At 41.8% G+C, this 16,032-nt stretch overlaps 2 protein-coding genes across 5 annotated transcripts in view; one reads left to right on the top strand and one right to left on the bottom strand.

The window, feature by feature from the left end:
* Positions 1 to 16,032, top strand: part of apba1a (amyloid beta (A4) precursor protein-binding, family A, member 1a) — a 230,211-nt gene that overhangs the window by 55,382 nt on the left and 158,797 nt on the right. The window lies entirely within an intron of this gene.
* Positions 11,446 to 16,032, bottom strand: part of arid3c (AT rich interactive domain 3C (BRIGHT-like)) — a 70,434-nt gene continuing 65,847 nt past the window's right edge. Inside the window, exon 8 of the mRNA XM_080893296.1 lies at positions 11,446 to 14,664. Coding sequence (XP_080749422.1) covers positions 14,498 to 14,664 — 167 coding nt within the window. The 3' untranslated portion in view covers positions 11,446 to 14,497. The remainder of the gene's footprint in view (positions 14,665 to 16,032) is intronic.

Below are 16,032 nucleotides of genomic sequence, written 5' to 3' on the forward strand. Positions count from 1 at the left end.
CTTTGTACTTTTTCAATTCAGAAGCTGAATATTGTGCTAATAAATGTGGGTGTGGACACATTTAAGGCTGTGTGAATCCATCACAACATGAAACAAATGAAGATAAATGTTTGAGCAGGTGTCCTGTGACTCTCTCGCTCCAGAAATGAGGATTTAATTGGAACTATTAGGACATGAGCGAAAACGTCGTATGAACTATTCTCAGAATACCATTTTCTGTATAAAATAACGGTAAGAACGGCGTGCTTTAAACTTCCTGCCTGTTCGCACCTTTATTAACACACATGATTGGAGTGTTCATAAAGACGACTGGTTCCCTGTAGGCAGATGGTAGTGGATCCACTGGTTTCTGTGTTACTTTATTTTATACTTGTACCATTTTTCTTTAAACAGTGTTGACAGAAAAGGCTTGTTGTGTTTCCTGTATTCATCAGCGTCCAGAATCGTGGTACGTGTAGTTGTTTTTTATTATTAAATATTTTCTTTTGTAAACAGAATTTGTTGGTTTTGAAAATGGGTGAAAAAATGTAATTCAAGGAAATGATGGTGTGTCCGTATGATTGTGAATGTCTGTGTTACACTCAAAAGCAGAGCTGCTCCAGAACGACCCGTGAGTTCAGAAATATAGATAAAAAAAGTAAGATGTGCTTAAGAAGTAGGTTTTCATCCTGCTGTGGCTGCCAGTGATAACTGTGCCTCACATTTATGAAAGTACTGGAGAGACTGGTCCTGACCCACTGAACACCAGAGGTGAAAAACCCTTTGACCCTCTAAGTTTACTTAGACCAAATCTGGGAATGTGTCAGGTAATCATCTACATCAGTCCTCCTCAAACTGTGGTACACGTACCACTAGTGGTACTTGGGCTCTCTCTGGCTCCGGCTCCCAGGCTGATCTACATGTAGCAGAGAGCTTGTGCTCATCTAGATAGTCATGATTCAATGGGGAGGATCATTCTCTTTGATTCGAGGAAGAAACACAGGGAGGATTCAGGGTCACCTGGTCCAGCCCTAACTATATGCTTTAGCAAAAAGGAAAGTTTGAAGCCTAATCTTGAAAGTAGAGATAGTGTCTGTCTCCTGAATCCAAACTGGAAGCTGGTTCCACAGAAGAGGGGCCTGAAAACTGAAGGCTCTGCCTCCCATTCTACTTTTAAATACTCTAGGAACAACAAGTAGGCCTGCAGAGCGAGAGCGAAGTGCTCTAATAGGGTGATATGGATATTTCTAACTTTAGAGATGTTGCACAAATGGAAGAACGCAGTCTTACATATTTGTTTAATATGTGCGTTGAAGGACATGTCCTGGTCAAAAATGACTCCAAGGTTCCTCACAGCGTTACTGGAGGCCAAGGTAATGCCATCCAGAGTAAGAATCTGGTTAGATACCATATTTCTAAGATTTTCAGGGCCGAGTACAATAACCTCAGTTTGATCTGAATTAAGAAGCAGAAAGTTAGCGGCCATCCAGGTCTTTATGTCTTTAAGACATTCCTGCAGTTTAACTCATTGGTGTGTGTTATCTGGCTTCATGGACAGATAGAGCTGGGTGTCATCTGCATAGCAGTGTAAATGTATGCTATGTCTTCTAATGATGCTGCCTAAGGGAAGCATGTATAATGTAAACAGAATTGGTCCTAGCACTGAACCCTGTGGAACTCCATAATTAACCTCAGTGTGTGAAGAGGACTCTCCATTTACATGCACAAACTGGAGTCTATTAGATAGATATGATACAAACCACTGCAGCACAGTACCTGTAATACCTACAGCATGTTCTAATCGCTCTAATAGGATATTATGGTCGACTATGATATAAAGGAAGGTTGGAGATTGGCCTATAATTAGCTAAGACTGCTGGGTCTAGAGATGCTTTTTGAGTAAAGGTTTAACTACAGCCAGCTTGAAGGCCTGTGGTACATAGCTGATTATTAGAGATAGGTTGATCATATTTAAGATCGAAGAATTAATTAATGGCAGGACTTCTTTGAGCAGTTTTGTAGGAATGGGGTCTAAAAGACAGGTTGATGGTTTGGAGGAAGTAATTATTAGGGTGACCATATTCTGATTTCCAAAAAAGAGGACACTTGGCCCAGTCATGACGAATTTTAATAATACTGTTTGTTTAAAGAAAATTTTAACATATTTAAATGATGTCTTCTCTGTGCAGTAAATGAGTGGTGAAATAAAAAAATGTCTTATAGGCTTTTACAAGTCAAGAAGTGCAAAAAAATAATTCAAAAACCTCTAGAATTAAATAACGTTACAGTAATAATACCTCCTTTGTATAAGAAAAATGACCAGTGAGGTACCAGTGAGGTATTGTGCAATGGTTTCTGCTGTCTCATTTCGCGTTTCTACCCTCAATTAATTTTTTTTGCATGCCACCATTCTTCCAGTCAAAGTACGATTGGGAATATTTTCTCTGTTCCTGGTTACTGAAGTCTGAGAAATGCCACAGTACTGGATTTTATGAAGAGCCAAAGAGTGACTTCAACTGAATGTAGCACTATGACACCATTGACAATAGCTTCAGTCTTTGTTAAAGTCTGGAAATGCTTCTTTTTTTAGCAACACACTAGTGCAATCCATGGATCTGTAGCTATTGTGACGCTTCATAGTATGAAATGCACCTTCTGCTGCAGATGCAACATCCTCGTTTTCCCAGGTGTAACAAAGAACTCCGTCAACTTACTAGATGAATTTTCGCCTCGCACAGCCTTTATATGCAGGGTGCACGTAAGTGGTCCGCAGGTGCGCATTGGTGTTTCCTTCAGGATCAAAATGATATCAAACTTGATTCTGATGATGACAGAGGGGTTAAACTGATTCAAATGACTCTTTTCTCCAACTCACATCAACTGTTTTATTTTGAAACTCTGAGTGTGTTGAAGCTGTTTCCTGGTGCAGAACCCTGAACAATTAGAAAAAGCACAATAAAAACACTTCATGTCATCTGTGTTCATGAACCTGACATCATGCACTTCATCTTCTCACCAGCAGAGGGCCACAAACCACCATCAATGAAGAGTCCAAGGAGATGTAGTGACATCAGAGCTGTGTGTATTGATCTGATCAATATGGAAGTTCATGTTTCTTTAATTGGGTCAGTTTTTAAAAGCAGCTGTTTTTATAAAGAGACAGAAACATGAGAGATGCTGAATGTCTTTAATATTTGATACACTGAGTTATAGATTTTGTCCAGAACAGCAGCCTTTAGACTGCAGACGGCACAGAGGCTGCTGTGTGGCTGTGGTCACAGCTGGATGGCTTCTGCTCAGGTGCTGCTTAGGAGAGCGGGCCGGCTTGGTTTGGATAAACTCCTCTTTCTTCTGAAGTTGGATCAGGTGGATCTGTCTGGACTTGTGCCATTTTACAGCTCGGTGGTGAACACCTGGCGGGCGCTGAAGGTCGCTCGTGCTCCTGACCCCAGACCTGGGGATGTGGCTTTTCGAGGAGCCGCTGTTTTTTAATGACTTCATTCCCAGCACTGTGTTTTCTTCTGCTACAATATGGACCAAGTTTGTGGAGGCTGGCGTCAAACTGGGTCATCTTACAAGGATGTCTCTGGGTGCACTTGGTGGTGTCACAGGCATTAAGTCCTACAGAGTGTTACAATCATTGTCAGCATCAACCAACCACTAGAGGAAGGTAGAGTGCTGCAAGCACCAACAGCAGTAGCAGCACAAACAGAGTTAAATTGACCTGCAGGCCAAAATATATGCATGCTAACCATGTACAGTGGTCGTCTCTGTCATTTCTACTACCTTATGATTAAAGACATCAGTGTGAACGCATATATATATATGTGCCCTACTCTAGGAATAATTATTAACAGGTCAACCAAACCCATCACTGTGGTTGAACTGCTGCATAAGAGACTTTGCGCTGCCCTTGGTGTAAAGCATTGATGCAGCTGCTCGGCCACTGAAACTGATTCCATTGCTGTTCTTGAGCTCATCTGAAGGCCACGTCAAGTTCAGAGGTCTGTAGGAATTGACTTTGCAGAAAGTCAGCGACTTCTGATCCTGCTCTATGACTTTACATCTCCCACCACTGCGGCTGAGTTGCTGTCATTCCCAAACACTTCCACTTTCTTATAGTTTCACTAACAGTTGACTCGGGAATATTTAGTAGGATACTTCATGAATGGGTTTTTTCCATAGGTGGTATTGTGTCGCGGCACAGCGCTGGAGTTCTGTGAGCCATTCTTTCACACAGGTAGAAGCAGGCTGCATGCACAGGTGCCTGATTTTAGACACCTGTGGACATGGAAGTGATTGGAACATAATTCAGTGGTTTGGAATGGTAAGTGAATACTTATGTGCAATATATACACATGCAGCACAGATAATTATGCCATGAAATAAGGGAAAATGTGGCATATGGTGCTCCTTTCAGCACATTTGACTGAGAAATAGTTAATAAAGTGCAGTGATGCACCGAGACAATGACGAGATGAACTCCAGCCCTGTTTGAGATGTGTTATTACACAGACGTGGAAAACAACAAAGACTCTGTGTGTAGATGCCAACATATGTCTGCATTCAAGCGGCTGGCCTACATGAAGGCCACTCTGTCCATATAGACGCCACACATCTCGGCCCCAGTGTTGGAGCACGTATCCTCCAAAGGTCCCACGTGTCTGTAACTATAAGTGACTTTATGGACCAAGAAGGTAAAGAAACCAGGAGCCGAGTTTAAGTGTAATTATGTGTGTGTGTGTGTGTGTGTGTGTGTGTGTGTGTGTGTGTGTGTGTGTGTGTGTGTGTGTGTGTGTGTGTGTGTGTGTGTGTGTGTGTGTGTGTGTGCATAAGAAAAACCTAACAGAGCTGTCAAGCTTTAGAAAGTTTTGCAGCAAATGTTTTAGTGACTTTTTGTGTTTTGTTTTTCATGTTTCTTTCTTTATTCAGTAAAATTATAAAACTGTTCAAAAGGATTATAAAATAAACACATCTTTCCAGTTGAATGAGATACACCCAAACAAATCACAAATTAACAATTAATTTAATCCAACTTTATATTCATTGTTTAATGCTTCTCAGAATGGACTTCAGTTGTGCACCTATTCTGTGAAATACACTGTCAGGTATCATAAGTAAGCTGCGGAGTCATCCTTCCACCATCCTGGGGCCTTTGAACCACGATGCCTGGCTGAAGGAAGCCGTCAATCTTCAGAATCCCTCTCAGAACAATTACTGAGACCTTTAAAGAGGTGCGGCTAACGATGCAATGATACAACATGCTGTCTGGATAGCAGCTGAAATAGTAGAAAAGATGTTTCTGATGATGTGTATTAGTAATCTGACACTTACAGAACCTGCAATGTCTGATAATTATGTGTGTAAAACACTTTGGTTCACTAACTTACACAGTTGAGTTCTGTTAATGTTATTTTACATTTATAATTTGTTGCAGATGTTCATGTTTTTCACGGTTAGTATTGAGTTAGTCTTCTTATGTCTCTGAGTTTATTATTTCTGCTTTGTGGTCTCCTGTCTATTAGGTCCCTTTGTGCGTTTGTCTTCGTCTACGTGTCCTCGATCAGTCTCTGTGTGTATGTCTCGATTCCTCGTTCTCTGGGTCCGTCCTGTCCTTGTGTTTCGTCCTTTGTCTCCCCACTCTGCCATGTGCTTCCATGTTTGTCCCCTGTTCTGTTGTTAAGCTTACGTGTCCTTGACATCACTTCCTCTGAGTCTCCAGGTTTTTCTTCTTTTCCATTGCGCACATTGGCCTATGAAAATACAGTGGGGCAAAAAAGTATTTAGTCAGCCACCGATTGTGCAAGTTCCCCCACTTAAAATGATGACAGAGGTCAGTAATTTGCACCAGAGGTACACTTCAACTGTGAGAGACAGAATGTGGAAAAAAAAATCCATGAATCCACATGGTAGGATTTGTAAAGAATTTATTCGTAAATCAGGGTGGAAAATAAGTATTTGGTCAATAACAAAAATACAACTCAATACTTTGTAACATAACCTTTGTTGGCAATAACAGAGGTCAAACATTTACTATAGGTCTTTACCAGGTTTGCACACACAGTAGCTGGTATTTTGGCCCATTCCTCCATGCAGATCTTCTCGAGGGCAGTGATGTTTTGGGGCTGTCGCCGAGCAACACGGACTTTCAACTCCCGCCACAGATTTTCTATGGGGTTGAGGTCTGGAGACTGGCTAGGCCACTCCAGGACTTTCAAATGCTTCTTACGGAGCCACTCCTTTGTTGCCCGGGCGGTGTGTTTTGGGTCATTGTCATGTTGGAAGACCCAGCCTCGTTTCATCTTCAAAGTTCTCACTGATGGAAGGAGGTTTTGGCTCAAAATCTCACGATACATGGCCCCATTCATTCTGTCCTTAACACGGATCAGTCGTCCTGTCCCCTTGGCAGAAAAACAGCCCCATAGCATGATGTTTCCACCCCCATGCTTCACAGTAGGTATGGTGTTCTTGGGATGCAACTCAGTATTCTTCTTCCTCCAAACACGACGAGTTGAGTTTATACCAAAAAGTTCTACTTTGGTTTCATCTGACCACATGACATTCTCCCAATCCTCTGCTGTATCATCCATGTGCTCTCTGGCAAACTTCAGACGGGCCTGGACATGCACTGGCTTCAGCAGCGGAACACGTCTGGCACTGCGGGATTTGATTCCCTGCCGTTGTAGTGTGTTACTGATGGTGACCTTTGTTACTTTGGTCCCAGCTCTCTGCAGGTCATTCACCAGGTCCCCCTGTGTGGTTCTGGGATCTTTGCTCACCGTTCTCATGATCATTTTGACCCCACGGGATGAGATCTTGTGTGGAGCCCCAGATCGAGGGAGATCATCAGTGGTCTTGTATGTCTTCCATTTTCTGATGATTGCTCCCACAGTTGATTTTTTCACACGCTTGCCTATTGTAGATTCACTCTTCCCAGTCTGGTGCAGGTCTACAATACTTTTCCTGGTGTCCTTCGAAAGCTCTTTGGTCTTGGCCATGGCGGAGTTTGGAGTCTGACTGTTTGAGGCTGTGGACAGGTGTCTTTTATACAGATGATGAGTTCAAACAGGTGCCATTCATACAGGTAACGAGTGGGGGACAGAAAAGCTTCTTACAGAAGACGTTACAGGTCTGTGAGAGCCAGAGATTTTCCTTGTTTGAGGTGACCAAATACTTATTTTCCACCCTGATTTACGAATAAATTCTTTACAAATCCTACCATGTGGATTCATGGATTTTTTTTTCACATTCTGTCTCTCACAGTTGAAGTGTACCTCTGGTGCAAATTACTGACCTCTGTCATCATTTTAAGTGGGGGAACTTGCACAATCGGTGGCTGACTAAATACTTTTTTGCCCCACTGTATACCACACCATGCACATCATAACATGTTGTGTTATGATGTGTTATGATGTGCATGTAGTAATCTGTTTGGATGTGCTCAGGAAAAGAACGATTATTTTCTTGCACAAAATAGCCCTGATGGCATCAGCTGACCCCCACACAGCCTCATTCACGAATTTAATTCAATTCAATTTTATTTATACAGCACCAAATCACAACAAGTTGCCTCAAGGTGCTTTATATTGTAAGGTAGACCCTACAATAATACATGCAGAGAAAAACCCAACAATCATATGACCCCCTATGAGCAGCACTTTGGCGACAGTGGGAAGGAAAAACTCCCTTTTAACAGGAAGAAACCTCCAGCAGAACCAGGCTCAGGGAGGGGCGGGGCCATCTGCTGTCATTGGTTGGAGTGAGAGAAGGAAGACAGGATAAAAGACATGCTGTGGAAGAGAGACAGAGATTAATAACAGATATGATTCAATGCAGAGAGGTCTGTTAACACATAGTGAGTGTCAGGGGTTGCAGTGTGGATGAGGGAAGGAGGACCCAAACGTTGGACTCACGGGTAGGTGAAGGTTGGTGTTTAATGCAGACAGAGTGAACAAAAAGAACAGAAGCAGGAAATGGCTGAACGACTGACTGACGGAACTGAACATAGGACAACCTAACAGCGACAATGACTCAACCCTGGACTGTTGTAACTGAGGGACACAGGCTTGAATGATGAATGATGAGCGATTAGAGACAGGTGAGTGAACAGCTGATCATAATGAACTAATGATAAATGGGAAGAGAACTAGAACATAATGCACACAGAGTAAGGCTAACACAATAAAACAGGAAGTGGAACATACAGAAGATAAACAGTGAACATGACCCAGTGAGTGAGAAAGGTGACTGGAAAGGAAAAACTCAATGCATCATGGGAATCCCCGGCAGCCTACGTCTATTGCAGCATAACTAAGGGAGGATTCAGGGTCACCTGGTCCAGCCCTAACTATATGCTTTAGCAAAAAGGAAAGTTTGAAGCCTAATCTTGGAAGTAGAGATAGTGTCTGTCTCCTGAATCCAAACTGGAAGCTGGTTCCACAGAAGAGGGGCCTGAAAACTGAAGGCTCTGCCTCCCATTCTACTTTTAAATACTCTAGGAACAACAAGTAGGCCTGCAGAGCGAGAGCCAAGTGCTCTAATAGGGTGATATGGTACTACAAGGTCATTAAGATCAGATGGGGCCTGATTATTTAAGACCTTGTATGTGAGGAGCAGGATTTTGAATTCTGGATTTAACAGGAAGCCAAAACAGGAGAAATCTGCTCTCTCTTTCTAGTCCCTGTCAGGACTCTGGCTGCAGCATTTTGGATCAGCTGAAGGCTTTTCAGGGAGTTTTTAGGACTTCCTGATAATAATGAATTACAGTCGTCCAGCCTGGAAGTAATAAATGCATGAACTAGTTTTTCAGCGTCACTCTGAGACAGGATATTTCTAACTTTAGAGATGTTGCACAAATGGAAGAACGCAGTCTTACATATTTGTTTAATATGTGCATTGAAGGACATGTCCTGGTCAAAAATGACTCCAAGGTTCCTCACAGTGTTACTGGAGGCCAAGGTAATGCCATCCAGAGTAAGAATCTGGTTAGATACCATATTTCTAAGCTTTTCAGGGCCGAGTACAATAACCTCAGTTTGATCTGAATTAAGAAGCAGAAAGTTAGCGGCCATCCAGGTCTTTATGTCTTTAAGACATTCCTGCAGTTTAACTCATTGGTGTGTGTTATCTGGCTTCATGGACAGATAGAGCTGGGTGTCATCAGCATAGCAGTGTAAATGTATGCTATGTCTTCTAATGATGCTGCCTAAGGGAAGCATGTATAATGTAAACAGAATTGGTCCTAGCACTGAACCCTGTGGAACTCCATAATTAACCTCAGTGTGTGAAGAGGACTCTCCATTTACATGCACAAACTGGAGTCTATTAGATAGATATGATACAAACCACTGCAGTGCAGTACCTGTAATACCTACAGCATGTTCTAATCGCTCTAATAGGATATTATGGTCGACTATGATATAAAGGAAGGTTGGAGATTGGCCTATAATTAGCTAAGACTGCTGGGTCTAGAGATGCTTTTTGAGTAAAGGTTTAACTACAGCCAGCTTGAAGGCCTGTGGCACATAGCTGATTATTAGAGATAGGTTGATCATAGTGCTTTACAACTTGAACATTACGGCTAACGGGTGGACTTTCCTGTTTCAGGGCAGCTAGCCAAACGATGAGCCAGTTACTACTAAAGAGAAAGAATGAAATCCTTGCTCTGTTTACTTATTGTTGCTGCCGGGGTAGAACAAAAGTGACCCCTAAACTGGTTTCTATTCCGCTGAGTTTTGGGTTCTTTTATTAATTAGCTTTCACTAGCTGGGCCCACATCATCTTAGGATTGACAGTGTTTTGGTAGGTAAAGGTTTTGGTAGGTAAAGGTGAATGGCTTTGACATGAAGTGAGCTGCGGTTTGGGGAAGGCCTCAAAGGGGGGCTGGGGGCTCCCGGGCCTGGCAGATCCCCGTGTACTAAATAGAAAGGAAGAAGTTAAAGAATTGAAAACGAGGAGGGAGGGTGGGGCACCTAAACGAAAATGCCCAGCTTCCAGAACTGGGGGAACCTCTACAGATGACAACTGGAAGGAGCGTATTTGGAGACGTGGTCCCGCTCCTGAAATTGCGATACATAATCTCCAACACATAAACTGATGGTGACCACCAGTAATCAGTCAACCCAGTGGTGTAAGGTTCCTGACTGACTGAATATGGTGCTAAACATGTTCCAAAAGCACTGATTTCTAAAATCCAGCTCTTGAGAGCAGGGCTCCATGATGTAAATCGGCCTTAATACATGTAGTGGTTCATGCTAACTTTAAAGACCTTATAGTACCGTATGACCCCAATAGAGCTCTTAACTCTTAGACTGCGTCTATAGTTCAAAATTTATAGTTAGGGCGTGATCAGGTGACCCTGAATCCTCCCTTAGTTACCCTACAACATGCTTGTCTCACCCCTTGACCATGTGCTTACACACCACTCTGTATTTACTCATTAGTTAAGCCGAGTTCTTGCTCGTAGGGAGTCATTTGATTGAGTCTGTATGACTGTAGGGTTTTTACCTTACAATATACTGTACTATAGAAACATGTAGAAATGGAGATGAAACTGCAAGCTCGAGCACTCATCACTACATTTGTTACTCCTGAAGATCAGAAGAGGATTTAATAGGTCTACCTTTGTGTTAGCATGTTGTCTTTACAGATGTTACAAAGAGTGCATGGCAGCAGTTTTTTGTGCACTTTATTCACATGCTCGTCCTTCAGTAGCAGAGGCGAGCTCTTTCCTGCTGTGTAACACTGTGCACAGGAGGAACGCCGAAAATACTGCCAGAATGGTTTTTCTGCTCATGGATCCATCCAGCACCTTCAGCTCAGAGTGATGCTTCACCTTATTTTATAGTGTTGTTATTGATTACCATTGTGTTTGTCAGTGGTGCATAAAATTAACACTGTGTTATAGGGGCATGGATTTCTGTCAGCCCTTGACAAGATAACCCTTTATTGGATGACTGCTCCTAATTTGTTTTTGTTTATTCAGAAGTATAAAGTAACATTCAGCAAGCCCCAATAATAAACCTATTACTGCAAATCCTAGCTGCACCATTGACAACCGCTAATCTTTGCTGCCCCTAATTACATCAGGATTCTCAGTCTTAATTAACCAATCTTTACAGCATTTTACCTGCTTAATGCTGCACTCGACAAACTGCATTTGCTGAAAAGGACTTTGCAGTTTTCTGTTTCTGAAACAAATGTTTTCACTGTTTTCTTGCAGTAGAACAAGAAATAATAAAAAAGTACTAATGAGAGTGTTTTCAGGATGCATCACAAGTCAAGTTTGTCAGAACCCAAGATACTGATTGTGGAGTATCATGTGTATATAAATGCATTTGGTAACACAAACATTTGTACAGAACAATGGAAAGGTTGCGTTAAACGCATGTTTTTATTTCTAAATGCACCACAAGTCAAATGGTAAACCCAGAAAATCCATCACAACAGTTTTTGACACATTTTTACCCCTGAGCACCACACGCCAGTGTCCCAGAATGCACTGGATGTATTCAAACAAAGGGAAACATTTACAGCTTTGCACACAACTCATAACGCAGTCATTGTCTAAAAACTACAAGCAGAGCATATCATAGATCAAATACAATACATGTTATTTGGTTACATTTTTCCTGCATGCGGAGGTGTTGCTTTCTCTTTGGTTGTCTGCTCTCGATGAGCTCAAAATCAAGTGAGTGTGAAATGTTTCAGCCACGCAGTTATCTGAGCTGCTGAAGCACCTCGAGGCCATTGTTGTTGTGTTTGGATGCAAATAAAACAGAATTAAACGATGTAGTGGGCATCATCCTACAGGATGCTAAGAAAGAGACAGTCTCACTGGTCCTGGAGCGTCTCCACGCTAGTTTCACGTGTCCGTGGCTGCGATTTGTTTAGTTACAACAGTTAAAAAAACCCAAAAAACCCAGTTAAACGACAGCAGGTAGCAGTGAATGTTCTTAGAATTATTAAGGTTTAAAACAAATTATATTTGTGGTTCAGGACCCACAATTAAACATACAGAGATATTATATTTTTGATTTAATACAAAGTATTGATTGCAACACTCTATTAGCTCCCAGTGAGTCACATCTTTCTGTACTGCGTTTGTGTCTTTGCCATTTTTGCCATCATTAAATCTGAAATATAGACACAACTACATGCTTACATTCCACGAACTCTTCATATGTTGCTTTGAAATGAATGAGGAGGAATCTGAGGGTAACATTCCTAAATGTGATGGGACTGAAGTGAATATCTGGGAATGTTAGCTCAGTTTCACCAAACAGATGTGATGTGAAGTACTCAAAAAGAACGATGTTACTGCTGTGCTGGTTAATGATGACAGGCAAAAAGCAACAAACACAAAAATGTTCTTCCTCATTTTGCTCAGATGTTTCTGTCGTCTGTGGGACGTTACTGAAACCTGTAGCATCACCCAGCCTGGCCTGTACGTGGAAGTAAATGATGCAAATACTCCAAACTGTTGTTGTTCTCTGCTCGGAGCCACTGAAACGTCCTCTGATCATGTTTGAAGCAAATGCATCATAATGATAACTGAGTGAATCTGAGATAAACATCAAAAACATCTTTATGCGAGTGCTGGAGTTTAAGTAATTATAGCATTTCATGATGTCTTTAGTGTTTGTCAGCACTGCAGGAGACAATTTTAGGCTGATATCAGCTTGAATTACAACAATTTCCCTGCTATAAATATGGACGATAAATGTAAAGCTGCGTCATTCTGAGAAAGATGCAAGATCCCAAATTCATTTCAATCAGTCACAAAAAGTATCACATGAACACATATTTATATCTAAAACACCTTTTACACTTGTGCCACCATCATTTCTTCTTTCTGTTCATTTTCATCTGGATTCTTTTGGTATAACGTAAAAAAGCTCTGTAAACTTGCTGGTTCATAAATACATGGATATGAAAGTTGCCATGTAGACGTGATTGTTGGCACGTTGTATAATGAATGAGGTAGATGTGTGTCTCTTGTTTAATCATGTAAAATGTGAAAAAAACCCAGCGATCCACTGAACTAAAACAGTAATAACAAAGTAAATGTATGAGGTATATTTTGTATTAATCCTTTGTCTGTATGTAGGTGGTTTGGTGAAGTTTTGCCAACGAGCATCAGCGAGAGTGATGATACAGGATCAAACATACACTTGCTTTAACAGACGTACTAGAAACAACACTTCAGCGTGTGTCCACTGCCTTTCACGATGAACAAAGGTCTTTATGAAGACACCAGAGCATTATTTTAAAACAGAAACCCAAAATAAAACCACGTTTGACTCATGACTGCTCTGTTACCTGTATTTGCCTCCTGCTCACCTACTGCCTGCCAACTGAACTGCTGCTCGTTCTCGTCACAGTCGTTTCCTCTGAGGACTTTCAGTCAGCCCAACAGCATCACACCATCTGTGCATCTACAGTATATCTACATCAACCTCAGCACAGACTTTACACGTATGGTTTTGTCAGAAGAGCTTCCAAAATCTTACTCAGGGTAAAAATCACGCTCAACATAAAGTGCACGTTCATTACTTTAATGTAAGCTGTGCCCAACATCCTGAAAGCAGAGAGGACACAAACACGCCTGCTTTCTAATTACGTTTACATATTTACTAAACAAACGATGAATCCCATGATGGAGACGTGTTCTGGTTATGGTGGAGACACAAACACACTGAACAGCAGCTCTTTGCACTTGAACAGCTACAGTGGGATTTCCCCAAATTTGAGGCTCTCTGTAGTGTCAAGATGCAGCTTTAACACGTATTGGAGTGGTTATTATACTTACATAGTACACACCTTAGGCAGCTATCATATTATTATACACTACAGCAAACTCAGGCTATTGCTAGTTTGGTACCAGCTGGTTTGGGGAAACCTAACAAACGAATTATTCAAATGAATTGTGTAGCTGATCTTTGTGTTGTGAACAACATGGCTTTGAGACACGCTGTGCTTATAGGACTGTTAGCGGGTGGACAGAGCCATGCAGTAGAGAGGAAAGTAAACACATCACTTTAACTCCAGCGTGTGAACGAACACCAGTCTTTGAGTATCTGTTTATCTAATGAACCAGATGGTTTTCACCTCTGATGTGCTTCTTGTTTTTGGATCAGTCCCTCATGTATCCACTGTAAACAGTCCGTTTCTGAGGTTTGTCACAATGTTACAAAAACCAAAACCACGGTTTCAGCTGCAACATCATTTCAGCGCGGGGGTACGAGTCTTTGGCTCACTGTGGTGGTATGTTGAGTTGATGAGTGAACTTTTCCACACTAACTAGATGTGTTTGAGGACATGAACAATGTTCTGTCACACAGGTTAAAAGTGGGGGGCAGGTAGATGTCTATATGCAACAGTTGCTTTTTAATCAGTGCTTTGCTCACCTGTGGATGTGGAGTAAACCACAACTGAAATAAACTGGAGTTAATCTGATGATTTAGTAACATGGTTCTTCTCACTGGGACTGGAGGGGGAGGTGAGAAGAAGTGGAGGGTCAGGGGGAGGTGTTTCGGTGTCCATGGAGAGAAGAAGAAGAGGACGAGGAGGATGAGGAGGGCTGGAACTTTGTAGGGCTGCTTCTTCCCTGAGTCTGACAGCCATGATGCTTCCCATGGTGTCCTGCCATCCCTGCTATGGGCGACTGCCGAGCAAACAGGACGCCTGTGGAGAAACATCGAGCCCAAGTTAGCCTTGAACTCTGCGCTGTCCTAACATCAGATTTCAGAGCGTGTTTGTTTCAGACGCTTTTATAAAGCATGAAAGGATTTATTTTGGTATCCCTCACAGGTAATATCAAAAAAGATGAAGTGGGTTTTGGATCTGACCAGAGAATGAAATTCACAGGCTGACAAAAACATAGTTTTGTTTGTTTTAACAAGCAAAAGGAATAATCTGACATAACTTACAGCAATAGTAGTTAGGACTGGGCGATATGACCCAAAATTCATATCTCGATATTCTCTAGCTGGATGGAGATATACGATATATATCTCGATATTTTTTAAAGCCATAAAGTAAGAACAAAAAGAGAGTTCTTGGTCAAAGCTGTGTCCCAGATCTCACACAGGCACCTTTATTAACATGCAGCGTAGATGTAGATGAAGAAATTACTCAGAGTTATCAACGTTTATTAAATAATAATGCTCCATAAATAAAATACACCAATGTTGTTTTTGTGCATAACACAGAGCAGAGCAGCTATCTGAACGCTGCTCCAACAGAGGTCGATCATCTTGTTAATAATTTCACCTCCTCACTGCGTACGACTCTGGATACTGTAGCTCCTGTGAAAACTAAGGACTCTAATCAGAAGTACCTGACTCCGTGGTATAATTCTCAAACACGTACCCTAAAGCAGATGACTCGTAATCTGGAGAGGAAATGGCGTGTCACAAATCTAGAGGATCATCATTTAGCCTGGAGAAATAGTTTGTTGCTTTATAAGAAAGCCCTCTGCAAAGCCAGAACATCTTACTATTCATCACTGATTGAAGAAAATAAGAACAACCCCAGGTTTCAAAAAGTCAGAGCTCTGTTGAGCCAACCATCCCTTTATTCTGTCTCAGAGTGATGCTGAAAAATTGCTTCATGCATTTATTACTTCCAGGCTGGACGACTGGATTCATAATTATCAGGAAGTCCTAAAAACTCCCTGAAAAGCTTTCAGTTAATCCAAAATGCTGCAGCAGGAGTCCTATGTCTCTGCACTGAATCATATCTGTTATTAACCGCTGTCTCTCTTCCACAGCATGTCTTTATCCTGTCTTCCTTCTCTCACTCCAACCAATGACAGCAGATGCCCCCCCCCCCCCCCCCCCTCCCTGAGCCTGGTTCTGCTGGAGGTTTCTTCCTGTTAAAAGGGAGTTTTTCCTTCCCACTGTCGCCAAAGTGCTGCTCATAGGGGTCATATGATTGTTGGGTTTTTCTCTGTATGTATTATCGTAGGGTCTACCTTACAATATAAAGCACCTTGAGGCGACTTGTTGTGACTTGGTGTTGTATAAATAAAATTGAATTGAATTAAATTCG

Source organism: Rhamphochromis sp. 'chilingali', assembly GCF_963969265.1.
Source record: "Rhamphochromis sp. 'chilingali' genome assembly, chromosome: 10".
NCBI classification, from domain to species: Eukaryota; Metazoa; Chordata; class Actinopteri; order Cichliformes; family Cichlidae; genus Rhamphochromis; species Rhamphochromis sp. 'chilingali'.